This window comes from Trichechus manatus, unplaced genomic scaffold (assembly GCF_000243295.1).
Source record: "Trichechus manatus latirostris isolate Lorelei unplaced genomic scaffold, TriManLat1.0 scaffold00074, whole genome shotgun sequence".
NCBI lineage: Eukaryota > Metazoa > Chordata > Mammalia > Sirenia > Trichechidae > Trichechus > Trichechus manatus.
Genome location: NW_004444010.1, coordinates 8179478 through 8206488, shown reverse-complemented (window position 1 = coordinate 8206488; position 27011 = coordinate 8179478). Strand labels below are relative to the sequence as shown.

Here is a 27011-nt window from a genome sequence, read left to right as displayed (position 1 = left end):
AGGAGTGTGCCGGCTGTCGCAGAGACCTCTGGGCGTTGTAGTCCGCGGCGGCGCGAGGTTTGACAACAGCAGCAGATTTGGCGTGCTCGGAACTCATTCCCCGCCGGTCCCCGCGGCCTGTGCCATTGCCTCTTCCTGTCTGCGGGACGCGGATCCCCGCCGCTGCAAGCTGACAGTATTTGGGAAGGAGGTCTTCGCCTTCCTTCCACTTCTCGAAGACTGAGGACCTGGCCTTCTAAGGTAGAGCTTATTTCCTCATTTGCAAACTCACCCTCGGGAAGGAGGGAAAGAAACCGAGGGGAAACGGTAGGAAAGGCTGAGCTGGCGGTGGAGCCTCCTGTCACTGGGGGAAGTTCTTTGACGCGCGGTAGGACCGTCGCTTCGTGGTGGAGTGGTGAGACCTAAAGCTGGGGACTGCAAAGACCATTCTGGAGGGACTGCGCGCGGCCCTCACTGGGATCGAGTGCGGGAAAGTCCGGGACTCTCGCGGGGACTGAGGGAATTTGAGAAGGTGTCTAGATACGTGCCTGCTGAAGCCTGGGGGGAGAGGCAGGGCTAACGTAGATGAACACCCGGGGGCAAGGAGGAGGACTGGGGAGATTGCGGGGGTAGGGACACATCTCTATCCTGAATTGGGAAGAGATAGAGAGGGGAGATGAGGGAGGAAAACTCTTTTTGCCTTGAGCTAGGTCTACAGATGGGATGAAGGCCATAACTGTTAACCCCTCGCCACGCTTTTCATAGGACTCAATTGTGGGAATGAATGTCTGATAGAGTGGGGTGGCTTCACATTTTAGCTGTTATAGAATAGTAGAGGTGGAAGGGACCTTTGAGAGCAGCTAGACAAGCCCACTTTCCTCGCTTTACAGATGAGTTGAATAAATTATTTGTTCACCACCAGACAACTAATTAATGGCTGACTTGACTAAAAGCTAATTGTCATGACTCCCAGGAAGTGCCTTATCCATTACTGAGATTGGTAGGTCAGCACACTCAAACCTCTTCCCCTTTTTTTTCTTCATAATGCCTTCAAGACATGACAAAAATCTGACATATGCAGGAAAACAACTAACCACTGAAGGGATAGTTCTGTAACTTTTCAATAGGACCCTTGCCTTAACTTGAAGAAAACTCTCCTTGCTTCAGAAACAGCTATAAACTTCGTATTAAGGTAAAACGTTGGTAGCAAACTAAAATGTCATCTATAGTTTCTTTACCTCTAAGAAAATGAAGTTCACCTTTCCCTCCCCAATTTATGCCCACTGTAGCTCTTGAGAGGAGCCCTGGTGGCTGAGCGATTGACAGGTCGGCTACTAACCAAAAGATCGGCAGTTCAAATCCACCAGCTACTCCTTGGAAACACTATGGGGCAGTTCTAATCTGTCCTGTAGGGTCGCTATGAGTCGGAATCGACTCCAAGGCAACAGGGATAGCTCTGAGAAGAGCTTTAGTGGCGCAGTGGTTAAGAGCTATGGCTGCAAATCAAAGGTTGACAGATCAAACGCACCAGCCGCTCCTTGGAAATCCTGAGTTTTTTTTTTTTTTTTAAGAATGAAAGTCATTTTATTTAAGTATCAGCCCCAGTCTCAGCCAGCCTGGCTCAGACAAGTCAATGAACCACAACTGTCCAGGCTTAAACTAGACTTGGGGGGGGGGGACAGGGGAGGGAGATTCAGTGAGAACCAGGAGTGACAAATGCCCACAACAGGAAGTACAAGCAGATCCTTGTGGAGCTTGCCAAAGGCAGGAGCATCAGGAGGGATGGAAGAAACAAGGAAAGGATTATTGCCTATGGGACAGTTCTACTCCGTCCTATAGGATCACTGTGAGTCAGAACTAACTTGCCAGCAATGGGGTTGGTTTTGGTTTATAGCTCTGACAACAGTTAGCTTTAGATTTCTTCTCACAGTCTTTTAAATACTGCATATCTCAGTTATACACATTAAAATTTTTTCTTTAATTATATACTGTCAATGGTGGTTTTATAATATTTTAAATATTTACAATAAAGGGCAAACTCAGCACAGAAGGATAGGAATGCCAATATGAATCACAAATTAAAGTAATAATTTATAGTATTTTTTTAAAGACTATATGAGCATAAAAGCAAACACATAATTAAGAGGTTAAAAATTTCTACCAGGCCTGCATTTTATAATACTCTTAAATTTCAGTGCTTTGCTAGTGTTCTTTCTTTCTTACCACCTAATCATAACTAGAGAGTATTCAGTGTTGTCAATGTGAGAGGTTCTTTTGTGCCATAGCATTGTTTTGACTGGTAATTTCTTTATTAGACCACATTGTCCTCCAGCACTGTCAGATTTAACACCTTTTGAAGCATTTATTGATCAGATTGGAAGCATGTTCTCTTATATCCCAGTTAGAGCATTAGAGCTCCTGCTGGCTGACGAGTAAGCAATTTGTACGGAAAGTGTTTAAGTAAGTTTGTTTCTGGACTTTATAGCAGTTACAGACTTGTATAGAAGAAAGCATATAACTGCTTTCATCAGGATGCCGCTTTTATGGTATGGTTCCATTTGGTTTTGTCTTGGTATACTACAGAGGTAGTAACTGTGGCCAAATCCTGCCCGCTGCTGGGTTTATTTACTTTTTGTAAATAAGTTTTTATTGCAATACAACCATGCTCACTCATTTGTATATTGTTTTTCATGCTACAAAGGCAAAATTGAGTAGTGGCCTGCAAAGCCGAAAATATTTTCTATGCGGCCCTTTACAGATAGGACCTGTCCACCCCTGGCCTACTAAGCTGAATATACATATAGTATCTGAAACTCTACAAAATATGCAGAAGTAGTAGGTAATACTGATTTTTAGCCTCTGAGAAACAACATATGTATACCTGTACAGTGGATCTATAGGCACATTTGTTTGGGCATAAGGTTTGCGGATCTTGGCATAGATACTATAGATTTGCTTTTGCAAAGAATTGTGAGGCAAGTTAAAAGGAAGTTTTCGAGCCTAGCATGGAAAGGGCTGATGTTCTTTGAAGTGTACCGATAATCACAATCAATATGTATTTAAAATAATAAGGTCACACTAGCTTTCTTTGGTTGATCTTTATGTCCTTCTTATGTAGGTAAGTGCTTCAGCACAGACACCAAGGTCCTAAATAAAATTTGACAGTACCAAGAAAGTCAGTTAAGCAGTTGTTTTTCTAATGAGACTCCACACTAAATCCAATCTTAAAATGATTTTTGTTGTGGTTAGTTAGTTGTGTCAAGTAGGCTCTGACTCATGACGACCTCGTGTATAACAGAATGAAACGTTGCCTGGCCCAGTGCCATCTTCATGATGGTTGTTATGTTTGCGTCCGTTGTTGTGGCTATTGCGTCAGTTCATCTCAGTGAGGATTACTCTTGTTTTTGCTGACCCTCTACTTTGTCAAACAATGTCTTTTGGTCTTTCCTGATTATGTGACCAAAGTAAGCTAGCTGAAGTCTCACCATCTTTGCTTCTAAGGAGTATTCTGATTGTATTTCTTCTAAGACGGATTTGTTCTTCTGGCAGTTCATGGTATATTCAGTATTCTTCATCAGTACCACAATTCGGAAGATTAATGACTCATTATTAAATGACTTAGCTTTGACATTAGTAGTCTTGTATTGGGGAACTTTGTTTTAAAGTTCAGAGGGTTGAGTGAGTTGTTAAAAGTAAATGTTTGTTTGTTAACTTGCTTATTTAGTGCCCATCAAATTACATGATTTAGTATTATATCAATGGCAAATTAATGCTATAGGAGTCTTTAGCATTTTAGTTAATCATTAATAACACTATTCTGTGTTATCCTCTATGTAATATTAGGAACTCTGATTCATCTCTCAAGTTAATTCTTCAGAGTTTAGCATATTTTATAGTTCTATTCATCAGGACATTCAAAAAGGCATTAAATTTCCTTTCATGCAGCATTCTTGGGGAATTTGAAGTTCAGGCTAAAAAACTTTTTGTAGTAACTGAAAATTACTAATTTCCTTACAGTTCTTCATATTTACGGTGTTATTGTTGTTGTTGGGCCATTGAGTCAATTTCGACTCATAGCTATCCCATATGACAGACTAGAACTGTGATCTTTACAGAAGCAGATTGCCAAGTCTTTCTCCCGTGGAGCTCCTGGGTGAGTTCAAACTGCCAACCTTTTGGTTAGCTGGCCAGTGCTTAACTGTTGCTCCAGCAGGGCTCCTTATTTACAGTATACTTGAATATTATTAAATCTTTGATTTAAAGTGATTAAAAGGCACCAGGGTTACCACCAATGACCGCCCTGACAGGGAACACAACAGAGAGTCCCTGATGGAGCAGGAGAAAGGTGGGGTGCAGAACTCAAATTCTAGTAAGAAGACCAGACTTAATGGTCTGAATGAGACTGGAGGAACCCCGGAAAGCATGGCCCCTGGATTCTCTATCAGCTCAGAACTAAAACAATTTCTGAGGCCAACTCTTCAGACAGGGATTGGGCTGGACTGTGGGCCATAAAGTGATACTCATGAGGAGTGTGCCTCTTAGCTCAAGTAAATAGAAGAGACTAAACGGGCAGCTTCTGTCCAGAGGTGAGATGGGAAGGCAGAGAGGGCTAGGAGGTGGTTGAAAGGACATGGGGAATCAGGGGTGGAAAGGAGGAGTGTGCTGTCACAGTATGGGGAGAGCAATTAGGGTCACATAACAGTGTGTATATAAATTTTTGTATGGGAAACTAACTTGAAATGTAAACTTCATTTAAACTACAGCAGTAAACATACAAACAGAAAAGGCACCAGGGATTTTGCACTTCTCTATTAAGTATGTGACAATATGCTTATTTCTTTCCTAAGCTTTTAACTTCTATGTTATTTTCAGCTTAATTTAAAATGTACTGAATGTTTTTATACTAAATGTTTTATTTTGTATTTTATACTGAATGTTTTCATTCGTTGCATATAGGGAACCATTTTTTTCAAGTTGATTAGTCAAACTGACAGTCTTAAATTAAGAAAACTTAGCAGGACTATCAATCATAATTTTATAAATTAGTAAGTCAAAGTAATCTTGAACAATCCTGTCTCTATTTTTGTAACTTAAGATCAAACAAGTCAACTGAATTGTTAATCAGCTTTATTATGTAAAAAAAAGAACTGAAAGATAAAGCTTCTGTTTTTTGCTTCTCAACTCTGGTTTTCTTTGGAGTTTTTTTGTTGGTATTGTTGTTGCTTCTTTATTTGTTTTTTATTGTTATTAAAAATACACACAGCAAAAGATACACACCAATTCAACAATTTCTACTTGAACAATTCAGGGACATTGATTATATGCTTCAAGTTGTGCAACCTTTCTCACCCACCTTTGCCAAATTGTTCCTCCCCCATTAATATAAACTCACTGCCCCCAGGCTTCATATCTAACCTTTCAAGTTGCTGTTGTCATATTGATTCCATATAAGTAATTCTTTTAAAGAGCAAAATGCTCAAGGTAGACATTCTTTACTAATTAAACTAAACTATTGTTTGGTTTAAAGAAGACTTCTTTAAACCATGCGACCAGAACTGGATGGTGCCCGGCTTACCATTACTGAACATTTTGATCAAAGATTCTACAGAAGAATCCTGATCAGAGCGGGATCGGGGGAATGCAGAACAGAATTTCAAATTTTCATGGAATCCAGATTTTCTGGAGCCACTGAGCTAGATGAACTCCTGAAACTATTGCCTGAGGTAATCTTTAAACCTTAAATCAACTCTGTTTTGATGAAATTACTTTATCTCAGTTGCCTCATCTTAAAAATGAGAATTTAGTAACAATTACCATTGAATAATCTATACTTTGTATTCAAGAATATTTGCTCAACATTTGAGTAGGTACAATACTTTATATGGTGATACGTTTCAAACAGTCAGTTAAACTTTTTACCGTAAAAGAATAACTCTTGCACTATTCTATTACTAAGCTAATATGGGAACTAGAGCCAGTCATTAATGTGGATTTGCGCTAAAAGTGAAACGATGAACTGAAAATCAGAATTGGTTATTAGCATCCTATCAGTTAACCAGTTGCCATCAAGTTGATTCTGAATCAGGGCAACCCCATGTGTTGAAGAGCAGAACACGCTTCATAGGGTTCTCAAGTCTGTGACCTTTTGGAAGCAGATCTCCAGACCTTTCTTAGGTTTTATTATCGGGGTGATTTAGGATAGCTTGCTTGACTTTTCTGAGCTTCATAAATTATAAGATTTTTAAAAGTTTATTTAGAGTAGGAACTATGACTTTTAATTTTTTTTTCAGTACCTAAGCATATTGTAGGGGCTCATTGAGAACCTGTTGAATGAGTATGTCATTCAGAGTTTACCTGTAGCAGTATTTTAGTTTTTTCTCATCTTAAAATATCATTTTTACCATTATATTCTTTATAAGTATCAAAATAAAGTCCTTGTTTGGGAATGATAATATTTTGGTTTAACTCTTTTGAAAAATTATTATTATGAGGTGCAATAACATTATTTCTATAACATTATTTATTTGTCTCCAGTAGGACTAAGTTAATGAGAGCTTTGACTGTTTTAAATCTTGGACAGGAATGCAGAAGAGCAGAAGAGGAAAGTGGAAAGGAAAGAAACAAAAAAAAAGAAAATGCACATATTTTGGGAATAGTACATGTTACCAACATGTATGTCACATAATAGTCAGTGGCATGTTGACAACATTTGCCTAGCTCTTTATTACTGAAGAAGAATTTTTCACTTAAAGAAAAAGGAAAGAAAAACCTCAGCAGGCTGCATAAATAAAAAAGCAAGTATTTTTATTTGTTTTTTTAAAGGAATAATAATTTTAACATTTATTTTCCCATTACAAAATGTTAAATATAATATATAATCATCTTATTTAATCCTCAAACAACCCAGTGGGCTGGGGTTAGTATTTCAGTTTTGCAGATGAGGAAGTAGTCTCATGGAGGTTAAGTGGTTAGTCCTAAATTACACAGATGAGTGGCAGATACAGGATCTCTGACTTAAAATTTTTATTTTCTTTCTGCTCTGCTATAGATGTTACATTTCGAGAGTTAAGAGCAGCAGACGTAAGATTTCATTAAACAAGTACAGCAGCAATAGAACTGTACTTAAGTAGTCTGGGCAGTAAAAAGAAACAAGAAGAAGGTGAAAGATAAAGGAATGAGAGAAATGGCAAAGAACAGGAAAGACAACACAGCATAATGATAACAAGTACAGGCGCTGGCTTAGACTACCTGGGTTTGAGTTCCAAGTCTGTCACATTTAGTTACTTGACTTCTCTGTGCCTTGTATCCTCATCTATAAAATGGGGATAATAATAGTAACTTAACTTACTTGGTTACCTAGTACTGCGGTCACAAAAACTACCACTTTCTTGAAGTTTTGGAGGTTTAGAAGTCCTAATCTCTTGCTGTTTTTGTTTTGGTCACTTGCATGGAACTTAATCTGTAGAATCTGCCTCTTTTGTGGTATGCAACTACTGATGTCTGTGCTCATTTTTTTAATTATTATTTTTATTTTTTACTCTAGCTTTTCAGGTATCTCCCTTGTATGTGTTCATGGTCAGCTAATGATGGGTCAGAGAGTGTATACTCTGAGTCAGTAAGGCTTCCACTGTCTGCCAGTTGATCTATGTGTGGGTTGGGGAATACATTCAAAGTTCAGGTGCTTTTCAATTCTCCTCCAGCTTTTAATTTAATCTAGTCTTTCCTGTCTTCCCTGCATGTTTATGTAGCCTGCCAGTTACCCATGGATGTGTGGAGAGCTTGGACCCTCTAACGTTTTCCTTTAGCATATATGTACTCTCCCAGTCAGCCAGGGATGTGTGGTGAGCTTACCCAGCCATTCCATGGCTCTCTCACTGCCAGGATCTTCCTGTCAAATATTCGGCTAGTCTGCCAGTCTGCCACTTGCCCCAAGTAAGACTGTAGTGCTGTGGATTTTCTTGGATTCCACAAACTTGCAATGTTTACCCTAAGTTCGGAGGCTTTTCATAAATAAACGCTTCTCGGTTTGTTGTTTGCCTTTAATCAATTTCCAGAGCTCTGAAATGGTTGTTTTTAATGATTTTGTTCAGTTTTATAGTTGTTTTTTGGAAAGAAGATTTGCTGGCCTCTTTAATTCACCATTACTAGAAGTCCCCTCCAATTGATTTTTTAATGCTTCTTTTTTAACCAGTACTCTTGCTAACTTTCTGACTCATAGTAATACTGAATCTGTATTCTTTGACGTTTTCTACATACATACTCATTACTATCAAGTTCTTATAACTTTCTTTCTCTTATGTTAATTCATTAGCTAGGTAAAATGAGGATGGCAAGCATTTTTGGTTCTTTCTGAATTATTTTTTTAAGTCAGATTAAGGGAATATATCCTGTTTCAAGTTTGCTAAGAATTTTTATCATGACTCAATATTGACTTTTATCAAATGGTGTTTCGGTATCTACTGAGATGATCATATGATTTTTCTTTTTTATCTGTTAATGTGTACATTAACTGATTTTCTAGGGGTTAACTGAATTTCCTGTGATAAATCCAATTCGGTCATGATGCACTGCTCTTTTTTATATATTGCTGATTTGGGTTGCTAATATTTTGTTTCGGATGTTTGCATATATGTTCTTGACTGAAATTGATCTGTAATTTTCCTTTCTTGTCCTGCCCTTGTCATATTTTAGTTTCAAGTTTTGTTAATCTCATTAAATGGTTATAGGAATATTCAGGTTTTCTATTTCTTTGTGATTCAGTTTGTATTTGAACTTGTCTGTTGCATCTACAATTTCTGTAGTAATGTGTCCTTTTCATTTAAAATATTGGTTATTATGCTTTTTCTCTTTTGTTCTTATTAGTCATGCTAGAGGTTTATCAATTCTGTTGATCTTTGAAAGAACTTTTGGTTTGTCAATGCACTCTATTGTATATCTGTTTTTTATTTCATTAATTTCTGCTCTTCATTATTTCTTCCTTCTATTATCTTAGTTTTTCTAACTTCTTAAAATAGATCGTTAGCTATGTAATTTTTAGCTTTCTTTTTTGGAGTAAGTATTTAAGACTAGAAACTTCTCTCTGCTTTAACTGTATTGCATAGGTTTTGATGTATACTATTTTCATTATCATTTAGTTGAAAATATTTTCTAATTTTCATTCTTTGTTTGGCCAACAGGTGGTTTACAAACGGTTCTTAATTTCTAAGTGTTTAGAGTTTTCTGATGTAAAAATGGCGTGGGAGTGGTGTCTGACCTTTAACTTCACAAGGGGGAAGGAGAATCACGATCAGCAGCCCAAGGCTGATTCCTTTGAGGTGGAGGTCAGACATGCCTCCTCTCTCCATCATCTTTACCAATTCTGACACCAACCGTCTCTCCCACAGCACTCTCTACTTCTCTGCTGGGCTCGATAATTCATTGCAATGGTCGCACAGAACTAATGTACAATAGTCATGATTATGGGGTTTATTAGGGAAGTAACAGTTACAATTCAGGCTCAGAAATGCTCAGGATACAATTCTTCCATCAAGACATCCTCTTCCCAACCATGCTTGCAGGCACACCTCTTCCTGGCCCTCGGCCTCTGCCCGAAGGCACTCAGCTTTCTCTCTCTGTGGGCCCAGAAGCCCACCACGGTGTCTCCTCCTCCCAGTCTCTCCTACTGGGTCTCTGCTGCCTCTTCTCGCTGCCTTCAGTGTTACAGCTCTCTCTGTCTCCTGGTTCCAGGAGCTTCTCAGCGCAGGGATCCTGGGCCTAAAGGACGTGCTGGCTCCTGGCTGTTCTTCCTTGGTGGTGGTGAGATCTTCTCTTTCCTGCCTCTGAGGTGGCTCATTTCAAGCCCAGCAGGATGACAAAACTGACCAATCCCCTTAGTGGGCCACATTACCCTATTTGCTCAGTCCCACCCAATCACTGGGAAACGCTGGTGGCTTAGTGGTTAAGAGCTACGTCTGCTAACCAAAGAGTCGGCAGTTCGAATCCACCAGGTGCTCCTTGGAAACTATGGGGCAGTTATACTCTGTCCTATAGGGTCGCTATGAGTCAGAATTGGCTTGACGGCAATGGGTTGGGGTACCCAGTCACTTGGGTGGGTGTTACAAGACCATGGTGAGAAAGGCCACACAAAAGCAATCTGTCGCACTGCATCTGATTAACCTTTTTTTATTGATTTTTAGTTTAATTGCATTGTGGTCAGTGAACATGCTCTGTATGACTTTAGTGCTTTCAAATTTGTTGAGACTTATATATAATGGCCAAATATATGGTCAATATTTGTGAATTGTCCAAATGAACTTAAAAATAATGTTCATTTTTCTCTTTTGGGTGCAATAGTTTTATGTGTCTATTATGTTTTATTTGTTAATTGTATTATTTAAGTCTTGTATATCTTTACTGGTTTTTTTCCTGTTGCTTTTTCTATTCATCTCAGAGACAGATTTGTTGAAATCAGCCACTAGGATCGTAGTTTATCTATTTCTCTTTTAAATTCTGTTAGTTTTTGCTTTATATATTATTAGGCTATGTTGTAATGTGCAAATAAATACAAAATTATTATCTTCTTGGCGTATAGAACTTTTGGAGTGACCTGTATTATCTCTAGTAATGATTTTGCCATAAAGTCTACTTTGTCTTCATAACATGACCAGCTTTCTTTTTGTTATTATTTTCATATGATATCCATTTTCCAACATTTTTGCATTATTTTTTTACATCACATGTGTGTATAATCTTTTAAGCAATATATAGTTGGATTTTCTTTTTTATCTAGCCTGACATTTTTGCCTTTTAATTGGCGCCTTTAATCCACCTTTATTTAATGGAATAACTGACCAATTCAGCCCATTTGACAAATACTAACTACATGTTACATACCAGTCGCTATTATAAATGCTTGGGATACACTGAAAAAAACAGCCAAAAATCTCACTCTTATAGTGTTTACATTCTGCTGACAGGAGACGGACGATTAACAATATGCATAATAAATGAGTAGATTTTTATTACTTTATTATTTTAGAAGATAATATTGCTATGGAATGATTCATGGGGTAAGAGGAATTATGGTTGCTGGAGGGGGACAGATTATAACTTCCAAAGAGTGTGGTCAGGATAGGCTTCATTGAAAATGTGATCTTTGAAAAAATACTTCTAAGAGGCGAGGGTGTTACTCATGTGCATACCTGAAAGAGCTTTCCAGGCACAGGAAACCAAAGGTCAAAGCTATAAGGTAGAAATATGCCTGGCATACTTGAGGAAAAGCATGGAGACCAAGTATGGCCAGAGTGGAGTAAGAATGGAAGAGAGTTGCAGGATATGAGGTCAAAGAAGTATGGTGGACCAATGTCACAAAACAATATGTATACTAATTGTTTAATGAGAAGCTAGTTTGTTCTGTAAACCGTCATCTAAAGTACAATTTAAAAAAAAAAAAAGGAAGTGTGGAGGGTCAGATTATATAAAACTTTATTGGGCATCCATTAGTTTTTACTCTGGGTAAGACCGGAGGCCATTGAAGGATTCTGAGCAGAGGCATGGTATTAATCTGACTTCAATTTTAAAAGCAATTTTCTGTCTGCTGTGTAGAGAATGGACTGTGGGGAGACAAGGGAAATGGGGACCTCCATTCAAAAGCTATTGTGGTAATCTAGGTGAGCAATGATGGTAGCTAGATTCTGGATGTATTTGAAAAAAGAGCCAACAGGATTTCCTAATGGATTGAATGCAAGCTGTGAGGAAAAAAAAGTGATAGGCGATTCCAAGGATTTTGACCTGAGCAACTAGAAGGATGGAGATGCCATCAACTCAAATCAGAAAAACAATGGGTGAGCTAGTTTCTTGAGAAGAAAATATAAAGTTCACCTTTGCTTATGTTAGTTGAGGTGCCTGTTACATCCAAGTAGAAGTGTTGAGTAGCAAGTTGGATATGCAAGTCTGAAATTCAGCAAAAACAGTTTAAACTGGAGGATGTTAATGTGGAAGTTGTGATTGTCTAGATCAATATGGATGTTAGGAGAGACTCTGAAGCTTGTTCTTGAAGTAGAGTAGTTAAAGTGAATGGAAGAAATGATGAAGTAAAAGCTGAACAGAAGATTACAAAGGGCAGCTTAAGAAGACAAAGTATTATAATGAAATATCCAAAGACCTGGAGTTAGAAAACCAAAAGGGAAAAACACAGCATTTCTCAAGCTGAAAGAATGGAAGAAAAAATTCAAGCCTCGAGTTGCAATATTGAAGGATTCTACAGGGAAAATACTAAACGATGCAGGAAGCATCAAAAGAAGATGGAAGGAATACACAGAGTCACTGTACCAAAAAGAATTGGTCGACATTCAGCCATTTCAGGAGGTAGCATATGATCAAGAACCAATGGAACTGAAGGAGGATGTCCAAGCTGCACTGACGACATTGGCAAAAAACAAGGCTCCTGGAATTGACGAAATACCAGTTGAGGTGTTTCAACAGACGGATGCAACACTGGAAGCTCTCACTCGTTTATGCCAAGATTTTTGGAAGACGCCTACCTGGCCAAACAACTGGAAGAGATCCATATTTGTGCCCATTCCAAAGAAAGGTCATCCAACAGAATGTGGAAATTATCGAAAAACATCATTAATATCACACACAAGAAAATTTTACTGAAGATAATTCAAAAACGGTTGCTGCAGTACATCGATAGGGAACTTCCAGAAATTCAAGCCGGATTCAGAAGACGATGTGGAACAAGAGATATACTTGCTGGTATCAAATGAATTGTGGCTGAAAGCAGAGAATACCAAAAAGATGTTTACCTGTGTTTTATTGACTATGCAAAGGCATTCGGCTATATGGATCATAACAAATTATGAATAACATTGCGAAGAATGTGAATTCCAGAACACTTAATGTGCTTATGCAGAGCCTGCATATAGACCAGGAAGCAGTCGTTCAAACAGGACAAGGGGATACTGTGTGGTTTAAAATCAGAAAAGGTGTGCATCTGGGTTGTATTCTTGCACCATATTTATTCAGTCTGTACGCTGAGCAAAATCCAAGAAGCTGAACTGTATGAAAAAGAACTCGACATCAAGATTGGAGGAGGACTCATTAACAACCTGTGATATGCAGATAACACAACCTCACTTGCTGAAAGCAAAGAAGACTTGAAGCACTTAATTGTGAAAATCAGTATGGATTACACCTCAACATAAAGAAAACAAAAATCCTCACAACTGAACCAATAAGCAACATCATGATATACAGGGAAAAGAATGAAGCACCTAGTGCTGCTACAACAGAAATAGTACAAGTGGATGGCTTTAACAAAGAGATATTTATTTCTTCACGGTAAAGTAGGCTAAAAGTCCAAATTCAGGGTATCAGCTCCAGGGGAAGGCTTTCTCTCTCTGTCGACCTTCTCATCAGTGTTCCTCTGGACTAGGAGCTTCTCCGCACAGGGACCCTAGGTCCAAAGGACATGCTCTGCTCCTAGCACTGCTTTCATGGTGGTATGAGTTCCCCCTGTCTCTCTGCTCACTTCTCTCTTTTATATCTCAAGAGATTGCCTCAGGACACAATCCAATCTTGTAGATTGAGTCCTGCCTTACTAACACAACTGCCACCCATCCTCCCTGATTAACATCACAGAGGCAGGATTTACAACATATAGGAAAATCACACAATACCAGGAATCATGGCCCAGCTAAACTGATACACACATTTTTTGGAGGACGTAATTCAATCCATGACAGAAGTTGTCAAGGATTTCATTTTACTTGGATCCACAATCAACTCCCATGGAAGCAGCAGTCAAGAACTCAAACAATGTATTGCTTTGGCAAAATCTGCTACAAAAAACATCTTAAAAGTGTTAAAAAGCGAAGATGTCACTTTGAGGACTAAGGAGCACCTGGCCCAAGCCATGGTATTTTCAATCACCTCATATGCCTGTGAAATCTGGACAACGAATAAGGAAAACCGAAGAATTGATGCCTTTGAATTATGGTGTTGGCAAAGAATATTGAATATACCGTGGACTGCCAGAAGAATGAGCACATCTCCTCTTGGAAGAAGTACAGCCAGAATGTTACTTAGAAGCAAGTATGCTGAGACTTTGTCTCACATACTTCGGACATGTTATCATGAGTGACCAGTCCCTGGAGAAGGACATCATGCTTGGTAAAGCAGAGGGTCAGCGAAAAAGTGGAAGACCCTCAACAAGATGGATTGACACAGTGACTGCAACAGTGGGCTCAAGCATAACAATGATTGTGAGTATGAACAGGACCGGGCAGTGTTTTGTTCTTTTGTACATAGGGTCACTATGAGTCAGAACTGACTAGACAGCACCTGCTGACAACAACAAGATCAATAGAACTTTCCTTGGTGACAGAAATATTCTATATCTGCACTATCCAATATGATAACCATTAGCTACGTATGACTATTGAGTCCTTCAAATGCAGCTAATGTGACTGAGGAATTGAAATTTAATTAAATCTTAAATTACTTAAATTTAAATAATTAAATGTGTCTAGTAGCTATTGTATTGGTCACTGCAAGTGACTGGATAAGATTAAAATTACCAGGAGATGGCGGATAGGTAGAGAAGAAGACTGAGAATGGACTTTGGGTTTCTGTAATTTTTAAAGGTCAGGAGAAGATGAGCAAACAGCAAAGGAAATAGAGAAGGAGGTGGGAACAGCGAAATAGAAAACTTGGAAGCCTAGTGAATCTAGTGTATAAAGGGGGAGAGTGATCATTTGTGACAAATGTTTCTGGTAGGTTGAGTAAGTTAAGGACTGGGTTTACCAATGTGGAGGACATTGATGATCTAAGAACAGTTTTGGTGGAGTGACAGGGAAGATAGCCTGATTTATGCTCTCTGTTTGTTCCAACTATTTTCTTTTTCTCTCGTTGCTTGCCTTCTTTTAGATCTTTTTTTTTTTTAATCATTTTATTTCCCCCTCTACTAAATTTTAAGCTATACACTGTTTTCTATTTTAATACTTACCTTAAAAATTACAACATGCATCAGACTATGTTGATCAGTAGTTTTACGTTCCTCCTGGACCTTAGTACACTTTAAATTCTAAGACCTTCACCCAACTTTCTTTTTTTGTTGTTGGGGGGTCTGGAATTTTAATTATTTTTCCCCCAATCTTATAAGGTATAATTTATTGATTCTACTTGGAATACATGAGACCTCTTGAGGCTGCAAATTGATATCTTTTATGAATTCTGGAAAATTCTCAGCTGTTTTTTTCAAATATCACCGCTACCATATTCTTCTTCTCTTTTTCTGGTTCTCAAATTACATGCATGTTAAACCTCATTATAGGCCCCATGTCTCTTAACCGTTCTGCTACATTTTATATCTTTTTATCTCTCTTTGCTACATTCTGAGTAATTTTTTTCTGATTTACCTTCCAGTTCATTAATTCACTCTTGAACTTTTAAACCCATTCGTTGAGTTTTACATTTGGCTATATTTTTTTATTTTCTAAAAATCATTCTGGTTCTTTTTCAGACATGCTGTCACTTAGAGTAGAACTGTCCCATAGGGTTTCTAAGGAGTGGCTGGTAGATTCGAATTGCCAACCTTTTTGGTTAGCAGCTGAACTCTTATTAACCACTGCACCACCAGGGCTTCTCCTTAAACATAGGAAGCATAATTGTTTCAGAATATTATTCTGATAATCTTTATGTTTGAAGTCTTTGTGGATCTTTCTGCCATTGTTTCTTCTGGTTCTCACGCATGCTACTTTATTTCCCTTGCATGCTAGGCTTTGTGTTCTGGTCATTATCTTGGAAAGATTGTTAGCAGGACTTTTTTGAGGCCTGGGATAAAGGCATAGCCTCACAGGAAGGGTTTACATTTGCATCTTCCAGCTACCTAGAAGCACTACCAAGCAGGTTAACCTTCACTTCACAATTTTAAATTTTCTTTGACAACCTTGCCAATTATATGAGGTGCAGTTTTTGGTAACAAATTATCAGGTTATAGTTGTAAATTCTTAGAACACTTTCCCCTCTACAGACACAAACATACACTGACTGTGGTCAGTGCCAAGACAACTTGCTTTGTACTTCTCTTGTGCAGGCATGAGACTTCTTGTTAACCCCTGCTCTGACGGTATAGTTCTTTGTAGTCCCAGCCGTATTGTGGATGGGGAAGTACCGTGGGGGGTGGGGGATTCTTATACTCATTCCTTACTTTGGGTGAACCCTAGACTTTGTCTTCTCTTTCCCTAAACTTCACAAGGCCTTGAAAATCCCAAGTACAGCAAATATGCTGAGGGCAGAAGCAGTGTCCATTGAGCAGCTTATCTCCTTAGGTTCCTTAGTTTCACCTAGAATTGACCTGATTTTCTAAAGAAAATAAATTATCTTGGATGCTTTCATTTTGTCCTGAATTTTTAGTTGTTTTCTATAGGAAAATTGATCCAAATAGCCTCATTTGTTTTATTACTGGAAATGAATTGCTGCACTTACTTTTTTTATTAAGCTAAAAAATAAGTAACTGCAGTCCAACTTAAGAAGCCCTTTTGGCACAATGGTTAAGCGTTTGGCTGTTAACCGAAAGGTCAGTGGTTTCAACCCACTGGCTGCTTCGTGGAGGAAAGATGTGGCAGTCTGCTTCTGGAAAGATTGCAGCCTTGGAAACCCTATGGGGCAGTTTTACTCTGTCATTAGGGTCGCTATGAGTCAGAATTGACTTAATAGCAGTGGGCTTTTTTGGCAATGGTTACTCCAACTTGGCAAGTTTCTGATGAAATAAATATTTCAGGCATGTACCTCGTTAAGATATTTTTAACAAATCCCGTATTTGTCCAATTCCTTATGCATGTAAGTTTATTACTTATAAATAATAAAATAATTTTTAATTAAACTTTAAATCATTTGTCTTTTGTGATCTATAGGACTAACTTCTTCAGTGCTTAGACTCTGAGAAAAATGGCAAATGTGGATAGTGATTCTAGGCATCTTCTCATCTCTGAGGTAGATCATGAAATAAATCCTGGACCTATGAATATCCAGTTTGATTCATCAGATCTAAGATCTAAAAGGTAAATGTTTAAAATGAAATGCTTATTTTTTAATTAGGATTTTTAATGATTAAAATAGAACTAATTACAAGCAAGCATATGTAGATTTGATTATAAAATATCTAGTTTTTATAGGATTTATATGTATGTATGTGTGTGGAGGAGGGAATGAACATGAATACTATTTCCTCATTTATGTTTGATTTTTTTGCTAAACTCAACATCTCTGTGAGGGGAGGAGTTAAGGTCAGTTTTAAGAGGTAAGATGCATTCATATCATTCATTTAACAAATATGTATTGATTACCTGTTTTGTGCAAGGTGATATGATAGGTGCTGGGATAGAACAATAGAAGTAATAGACACAATCCTTACCTTCATTAGGCTTATATCTAGCAGATGGTTTAGGATAATTCAAACCTAAATTTTATTTTTTTTACATACCTGGAAAACCCAAAAGAATCGATTGAAAAGTCATTATAAACAGTAAGAGAATTCAGTAAAGTGAGATTACATACATAGGAATAACCTTAACAAGAATGTGCAAAATCTGTATGAGAGAAACTTTTAGATGTTCCTGAGAGACATAAAATAGGATTATTCCATCAAATCTGAAATGCTGCTGATTAAAAATTGCATTTTTTTATCTAACAGTAAGAAAGAAAAACTTCTGCCAATGCCTCTGATGCGGTACTTTCTTATGACTTAGAGTTTTTATTTTATAATTAATGAAAGAACTCTGTGACTTATTTGACATTTTATCATATATAGCTCTTGTACACTTATAAAAATGAAAATGTAAATACAAAGTTTATCAGATATTGCTAACGCTTCACATTGAGTCGGATTTTTCTGGATTGCTTTTTGACTTGGAGTCATCAAAATCAGTGTTTTTTTCTCTACAAAATCATCCTTGTAGCATTGATGATGTAGCATTTCTTGAAAAGAGTCTCTTGCAAATCACTGACACTTTTTTTTTTTGCTTTGATGCTTGCACTTCCTGGTCTTACCAGAAGGTGTTGCAGAAGGTTTTCCAACAACCACTGACTCATATTTCTTCAAATGGTTCTAAAATGTTTGATGACTGAAATGACCAGGGATAGCAGTTACCTGTCATGCCATCAGAAATAACAACCAAGTTTATACATGCACAGGCACTGATAACTATTATCATGACTGCCACCTGGCTGACAGTGATTGAAAGATGTCCTGGATTTTAAAATACATCTGTATTTCAGAAATGTTTAAGTGTATATCTTAGAATCAATAAAATAATAACATGTAGTAAAAAGACATTGTGCTCTTGATGGCAAGACTCTAAAATAAAGACGTCATTCTCCTTAAAGTTTAGTCTAAATTTAATATGATCCCTGCCCCCAAAATTCCAGCAGCCAGTTCCAAAGATTATATGACTCAGCAATTTCACTTTTAAGCATTATTTTGCAAGTTAAATAATATATGTACAAGGTTGTTCAGTGCAGTATTTTTTATAATAGAAAAAGATTGAAAACAACCAAAATATCTGTTTTTAAAGGGCTGGATAAATAATGGCACATCCATATAACATTACACACCCATTTAACATTACATATTAAAATGAAACAAGTCTTCAACTTATTTTGTTATGTGAAAAAAGTAAAGTGCAGAGCAGTATGTATAGTATGCCACCATTTGGGGAAAAATAAATCAATGGATTATACATAACACAATATGTATAAACTAACTCTGGGGAAATAAATAGGAAACTATAATAACAGTTGCCTCCTCAGAGAGAAACTAAGTGCTTGAGGTGGGATAGTGTGATGATACTATTAGCAAGCTACCCAACAACTATTCAACAATTCCACCTATTCCTTGCCAGCAGAATCTTGCTTTCCTTTAGAGTTGCAGTGGTCCTAATCCAGATGATGAAGGAGGGTTGGTTTAAACTAGTCTTAATAATTCTGTTTCCATTTTCTAGGTACTTCATGTTAAGTCTTTCTTGTAGCTATGAGTTGGAATCGATTTGACAGCAATGGTTTTTTGCCATTGTGACAGTATGAAATTTATCACAGGAGAAATTTATCATTGTTATAGTGATCATCAGAGAAGATAATAAAACAATTCTTGTAATTTTCACTTGTGTATTCACCATTAGTGAGTATAAGAACTCATGAGTGCTCATTGAATGCTCAGAGTTTTCTTGAAACCTCTAAATTCTGTGATAAATAATTAACCACTGTGACAATAGAATATAGGTCATTAATGTGCATTCTATTACAATAAGGTGGCAGGAGTTCAGACAGCTCTCTGATAATTTAACTGTGTAGATTAAATGGAAATATATTTTCTATGATGAAACTTGTCAAAATTAGAGGGAATCAACTATGTACAATCAATGACGTAACTACCTAGGTAAGCATTTTTTAAGAAAGACAGATATTTGTAGGGACTTAGCAGTATTAAATGCTAATTTGCTTGTGGAATAATTTCTTTGTGTAAGAAAACAAACTATTGTTTGATGAGGAAAAATTTAAAACATTGCTGTGTCAATTAAATTACAGATTATTTCACTCTATATGCATAAATAAAACTCAGACACACTGAAGGAAAAGTATCTTCCATTAGAAGAATCAGCTTAGACCACTGTTTCTGAAACTTAGTCTTTTGAGGGTCATTTTCACTTTTGCCATATCCCAGTACCACCTGTGTAGTATTATAATTTAGTATTTTTTTAAAAACCTACTTACTCTTTAACATTAGGGTTAATTAAGCCTTATCTTAAATAGTAATTATCTGTGAAATGATGGGTTTGAAATGTTGTTTATGTTTTCCTAATATGCATTGATATAGATACAAAGTGATTAAAATAACATTCATCCTTGTGCTGTCTAAAATCACCTTGCATATACTTTCAAAAATTGTTTTCGGCTGTCAGAGTATAGAAACCAGTGTTTGATAGTTTTAGATTCCTAATATTCAGTTTAGCTTGTGGTTTTCTGTCTTCTGCACTAGGTGGCGATCAAAATCGTGTGTTTGTTCAAATGTAAGAATTTTAATAACTCCGTTGGACTGAAAGATACAGTACAGGATCTGTTTATAGTTTTTGTGGAACTGGGGTTTAACTAAAATTAGGTGGAGGAAGGAGTTGTCATTATAGAGGATATAGGGATCATTTGGAGAACTTTCTCAAACTACATGGGTCCACTTTCCCCTCTCCACACCCCCTCCCCCATCATTTTTTCACCTTGTTTGGTGTGGAGTGAGGAAATGGGTGGAGGAACAGAAATGTTTAGAAGTCTTCTATGCTGTATTTGACATAGGCAATCACTGATCTAAGAGATTTTTCTACTTTTCCCAGGCTTTCTGGTAACCAAAGATAGAGCTGGTATTCAGGATTGCTTCGTACTTTGCTCCTGCCCTGGGATTATGTCCGTGGAGGTTGGCCATCCCAGTCAGCCTAAAACCAAACTGTGACATGGTTAATTTGTTTTGAATCTTCCTTTCAGTCTTTCTCTACCTCTGTTTCCTCTTCTTCCATTTTTTTCCAGGGCCTACGGCTTTCGTATCCTGTCCATATGACCAGTGTTACCCAGAACAGGCATTCAGTCAGGTTAAACTACTAAAAGTATGGTTTACTAGGCAGTGCTTTGTAAACAATACTTTTCTTCCACCCCAGATTCCCAGTACTTATCTGTCCTACTCTTGCTGGGCTCTACTGTCGACTTTATGTTATAATGGAAAACAATCTGATGTGTCAGAGACCCTGTCTACTACCTTTCTGTGTATATTTGCATTTTAGCATGGAGAATCTTGGAAATACAAACTCCTAACCTAAAGGTTAGGTTTTTCTAATTGATAACATCTCAAGTACTCTGGTAAGCTAGTTGGGGTAGAGATAGATATTTAAAATAGTATTCCTAGTGCCCTTCAAACATGCTACATATTTATGGCACCTTTTTTTTTTCTTTTTTTTTTTAAGAATGTCTAATAGTCTGTGCATCTGCAAGCTGGCCTCTCTGAGTTTCACCTGTCACTAATACTGTCACTGTATAAACCAAAACCAAACCTGTATAAACCAAAACCAAACCTGTATAAACCAAAACCAAACCCGTTGTCACAGTATAAACCAACACCAAATCCAGCTCATAGTGACTGACCCTATTGGACAAAGTAGTACTGCCCTGAAGGGTTTCCAAGGAGCAGCTGGTGGATTCAAACTGCCTGCCTTTTGGTTAGCAGCTGTAGCTCTTAACCACTGTACCACCAGGGCTGCTGTCACTGTATAGCAGCCTGAATTGACTCATTTTGGTATTTGTGGCCCTAGTGAAGAGAGAGGGATAAATAAAGGAGATTTACAAAAAGCAAGGTGAGGAGTTTATCTGCTAATGGAGAAGTGTAGCTCCTGGTCCAGTGACGTAACTGGAATTGATTACTGAGTTATCAGGAATAGACGTTTCAAGAACTGTGTTTAATATGTTCAAGGAAATTAAAATAAGGTTGATAATTTTGACACTGATTCAAAACTATAAAAAAAATTCATGGAAAATGTTTTTTGAAAAAAGAGAGAACCAAATAGAAATTCTAGAACTAAAAATTACATTAACCTAAATTAAGAAATAAATCAGTGACAAGAATGAATACTGGCAAGGTTGTAGAGTAATGGGAACTCTCATACAGTACTAGAGTGAGTGTAAATTGGTATAATCGCATTAGAAAAGAGTTTTGTAATTATCTACTATGTTAAGTATACTCTAACTTTATAATCAATGGAAATCTGTGCACATGGCACCAAGAGACATGTACAAGGCTATAGATAGCAACTTATTTTTCAGAGCCCTAAACTAGAAACAACTCAGATACCCATCAACAAGAATGGATGAGTAAATTGTAGTATCTTCATATCATATCATGTAATATTATGCAGCTATGAAAATAAATAAACTATAGCCACATACAAGAATGTGGATGAATCTCACACAGATAATGTTGGCAAAAGAAGCTATGCAGAAAATACATATTGTATGATTTCACTTTGTGTAACATTCAAAAGAAGGCAAAACTAATTTTGTGTGTGTGTTTCTAGGAAATGCACCAATGTTAACTGGTTATTTTTAATGGATGATTTTTACTTTCTTCTATAATTTATTATCTTCATTATAGGCAGTATATTGCTTTAAAATTTTTTTGTTGTGGTGAAAATGTACATAATAAAACATACACCATCTAAACCATTTCTGCATGTACAAATCAGTGACATGGATTACATTGAAGTTGTACAATCATTCCCCCATCCTTTTCCAAATAATTCTACCACCATTAACATAAACTCAGTGCCCCCTAAACAAACACTTCCCCTTCTCCTTCCCTCCTGCCTCTGGTAACCACTAATAATTCTTGACTTCTATATATTCGCTTATCTTATATCAATGAGATCATATAATATTATATTACTTTTATAATGAGAACATTATTCAGAAAATATAACATTCCTGTAATTAAGATAAAAATCATATACAAAATGGAAATCAAACCCATTTTCTTCCAGATCTTTGTTTAAAATATACGTACTTCTATAGGATGATACAAATTATCTTTTTTCTGTAGTGGGGGGAGCCATTTTTCTGGGGAGGGTCTTAAAAAGATTCTGGAAAAAAACCGAAGTATAAAGAAATATAATCCCATCATATAGAGGCAAGTATTATTAAAACATTTTACTATATTGCCTCCTGGCCTCCTGGCATTTTTTTCTATGATTTTTTAGATGAAATCACATAGTATATACAATTTGATATTCCGCTTTTTCAATTTAAATTATATCACATGCTGTTATTACTTCTGCAAGTTAGTTCCTTTGTCTGCCTGACTACCTGTTGCCTGCCTGCCTTCTTCCCTCTATTTTTCTCCACCTCCCTCCCTCTCTTGCCTCTATCTCTGTTTCCCTTCCTTCTTTCCTTCCTTTTTTCCTCTATACCTTTTCTTTGTCAACATTCACTGAGCTCCTGTTGTGTGCTACATTGCTCAAAGAGTGCCTACCTCCAGTTCCTTTAGTGTATAGACACCCAGCAAAAAATGAGAACACCCTGATGAGCATTTGTAAATATTTGATTGGACACACATTTAAACTCAACTCATTTTTCATTAGGAAGAGTACTGATTTAACCTATCCTTAGCCAGCATTACCAAGAGCCCTGTGGGTTCATATCCTTATGAGTGACTATGCTGTAGGGTAGAACTGAACCCAGCCAGGAGTAGATAAAAAAGACATTTGCAGTATTGATGACTGGGTGCTTTGGGAGTTTCTGTGCAGATGCTGCTCTGTGTAAGAACATTTGTTGTGATGGTTGTTTTGGCTGAGATTGAAGTTTGTTTAGCTTTTGTTTTGTTTTGTTTTGTTTTTAATATGTAGGAGGTAGATTTTGCAAGGGATTAAGCTGGATGAGACCTAAGGACATCAGTTATAAACGTTTCTAAAAGAAAACCCCATTCAGATGCTCTCTAGATCTGGTTAGGACATGAGAGCTTCTCCCTTTGCCCACCAGGAAAGGAGAGTGGAAGCCCATTCTCCAGCTTTAAGTCCTTAAGGGAGCCTTCAGTTTTCTAGGCCAGGGTCAGCAAACTTTTTCTGTGAAGAGCCAGATAGTATATATTTTAGGCTTTGTAGGCCATGTGGATGCAGTTCTGCCATTGTGGAGTGAAAGCAGCCATAGACAATACATAATTAAATAAAACTTTATTTGCAAAAACAGGCTGTAGTTTGCCAACCACCAGTTTGCAAGGAGGGCCCTGGTGGTTCACTGGTTAGGAGTTTGACTGCTAACCCAAAAGTAGGCAGTTCGAATCTACCAGCTGCTCCTTGGAAACCCTATGGGGCAGTTCTACTGTGCCCTATAGGGTCACTAGGAGTTGGAACCCGCTCAACTCAATGGCAACAGGTTTGGTCTTTTGGTTAGTCTGCAAGGAGAGGCTCCAAGGCTTGGTTGTAAACAACCATAGGAATTGGCACTTCCTACTTTATGACCCCTAGAGATACTTCTTGTCTTGTTTCTGGAGGAGTTAAAAACATAAGGCCCACTGCCTTAATTTTACTCTGCTCCACAATTGTTTCTAATAAAAATGTTCTCATCAGTTTTTTTCTGATCAAACTGGCCCTTTGGACAACAAAATAATTTCCCAACTTCTTCCTAACCATCATGCCCCTGAAGCAAATTTACAGCCTTTAGCAAGATTATCCAAGAATTTTAGCTGCTGTAAACCCTAGGTATAGAGACTGGGGCTAAGAATGACAGATAAGGGGAAAGTACTAAGTTTCAAGGAATAGTAAAAAGTAAAAAGTTTCACAATAAAAATTGTCTTTAAGAAACTGCAATGCCAAAAAATATATGTGTATAGCAAGCATTTTCCCATATTAAGAATTCTTTCTAAACATCATTTCTAATAAATAGGTATAATTTTGATGTATCATAATTTTATGATGTATTTGAATATTAAGCTGTTTACAATTTTAATTATTTTAAATAATGCTGTAATTAGCAGTTTTCTTCATAATTTTTGGACCTGTTTTGATTTCCTCCTAGTAGAGTCTCTAAAGTATAATTATTAGAATACAGGTTACAAACACAATTAAAACATATTCATCTTGCCAAATCAACTTCTAGAAAGGTTGTGCCAGTTTGTGGTTCCTGGTTCAACATATTCTTCCTGCCAATGGTTATTTTCTTTTTTCCTAAAATATCTCTTATTGTATTTTGTTTATAAATCTTTTCTATATATAAAAGTTAGTTGATAGCAGCCAGTTGACAGGACAGGTTTCACATTGGACTCTTGCCTTTATCAGTCTGTCTCTTATTCTGGGATTGTCTTGTGAGTAATATGCCAGACAACTAGCAATGGATTCTGATCAGGCTACAACATTTGCCTTTTGTGTTGAAAATATAACCATTGTCACCTAAGTGACCAGTTTGTGTAGACCATTTGTTGCTAGTGTCTTCCCATTGCTGGAGTTCTCTTAGCTCATTTGCCTTTCTTTAGAGCGATCATGAAGATTTCTGTGGCTTGATGTGTAGAATTCTCTTTCTAAATTTATGAGAGAAGAATAAGAAAGAGGCTCTTTTCTTCTGGTCATCTGTTTAAAAAGTAGATGGGTTTTGTTTTTTGTGTTTTAGATTTCTAGATAATTGGAGTAATATAATGAAGAAAGCAATTTTAGTATTGAAGACTCACACGTATACATTGAAAATAAGATTTTATATGTATATATGTATATATTTGCTGAACTCTTTATCTTCTTTCATTGTCTTTCCATTTTTTAAGGAAAAGAAATTCTAGCCAAAATGTCGTCTTGGCATTTCTCTTCCTCTTCGCACTTTTTTAAAGTTAGGTTATGAAACTGGAAATTTTATTTCTTTTCCAGAAATTCTCTTGGTAGATTTATGTAAGAAGCAGAGTAATGACTGATTACTCCGGTTAGTCAGATCATTACTCTGCCTGATGTGACATTAGAAACTAAAGCCTACCCTTTATTTGTAACTAAGCAAGCTCATTATTTCAAAATATTAAGTTAATACTCCTCTTAATTTATTGCACTTAAGTAAATTGAGGCAATTTATGGTTTATTTTGGCATTCTCATAATAAAGTGGATAAAAGGAGGAGCTGCTTGGAGAACTGTGTGCTCTTGGGCAGTTTTTCCACGTTCCTCTTCTTCCCTTGTGGAATCTCACTCACCGTGTCCAATTTGGAACTGCTTTTTCTAGTTAGAAGATGGGATAGAGTACTGGTCGTGGTGTTACTGTTTTATATCAGTTTGCAGAAAATCTGAAGAAGTATTATTTTGGTATTTACTTAAAGGTACTTTAAGCTTCTTTAAGCCTATACCAGTGCTGACACTAAAAAAAAATTTTTTTAATTAAAAATAAAACAAACTGTATTTCTGTTGCTGATCATTCTGTAGCCATAAAAGAAGAGATCGTTTGTCTTCAGGACAATAAAATTAAAACAATACTTTATGAATTTTTTAAACGAAAATTTAAAAGCATCAGTTGCATTAAAAAGAATTTTGAAATTTTCTTAGCAGAATCTGGATTTAATTAAGATATATGGGCCTGAGAATTAATTTTTCAGATCATGTTCTTTGTCCATGTGTTGTTGATGAAGATGTTTACTTGCATCTAAGTAACAGCTTAAAATTCTAAAACAAGGAACCCATAACTTTCAACCAAGAGATTATTAACATTTACTTTTTTTCCCTTTCTGTAAAGCAGTGGGAGCCCTGGTGGCATAGTGGTTAATCCTTCAGCTGCTAACCAAAAAGCTGGCAGTTGGAATCCAACAGCTGCTCCTTGGAAACCCTATGAGGCAGTTCTGCTCTGTCCTATAGGGTCGCTGTGAATCAGAATCAACTCGACGGCAATGGGTTTGGGTAGAGTGGTGGTATCCAGTCCTTTTTCATCATACCCATTTATCAGTAAAAATAACAACAACAACAGTCTAAAGAAATTGAACTATATATGTGTGTATGTGTGTGAGAATATATGTTCATTTGCAAATTATGTACATGTATTTATTATGTACATTATAAAACATAAAATTTTAAATTATAAGAAAGATTTTCATATAACATGGAGGAATCTGGAAAGCATTATGCTGAGTGAATTTAGTCAGTTGCGAAAGGACAAATATTGTATAAGACCACTATTACAAAAACTCAAGAAAAGGTTTAAACACAGAAGAAAACATTCTTTGATGGTTACGAGGGTGGGGAGGGAAGGAGAGGGTATTCACTAACTAGATAGACAAGAATTATCTTAGGTGAAGGGAAGGACAGCACACGCTACAGGGGAAGTCAGCACAACTGGACTAAACCAAAGCTGAGAAGTTTCCTGAATACGAACACTTTGAGGTACAGAATAGCAGGGGTAGGGGTCTGGGGACCATGCTTTCAGGGGACATCTAGGTCAATTGGCATAACAAAGCTTGTTGAGAAAATGTTCTGCATCCTACTTTGAGTAAGCATCTGGGGTCTTAAAAGCT

At 37.0% G+C, this 27011-nt stretch overlaps 1 protein-coding gene across 3 annotated transcripts in view; it reads left to right on the top strand.

Moving 5' to 3' along the window:
* Window positions 1–6: 6 nt before the first annotated feature.
* The window catches only part of SLC38A9 (solute carrier family 38 member 9), a 96097-nt gene continuing 69092 nt past the window's right edge, over window positions 7–27011 (top strand). For 2 of the 3 annotated variants that reach the window (XM_023734977.1, XM_004380471.3), the window contains exons 1-3: window positions 7–240; window positions 6560–6773; window positions 16878–17024. In XM_023734977.1, the coding sequence (XP_023590745.1) occupies window positions 16912–17024 (113 nt within the window). In that variant the 5' untranslated portion in view covers window positions 7–240; window positions 6560–6773; window positions 16878–16911. Of the gene's footprint in view, window positions 241–6559; window positions 6774–16877; window positions 17025–27011 lie in introns of those variants that run through there. The other variant, XM_023734978.1, reaches the window with a different exon arrangement.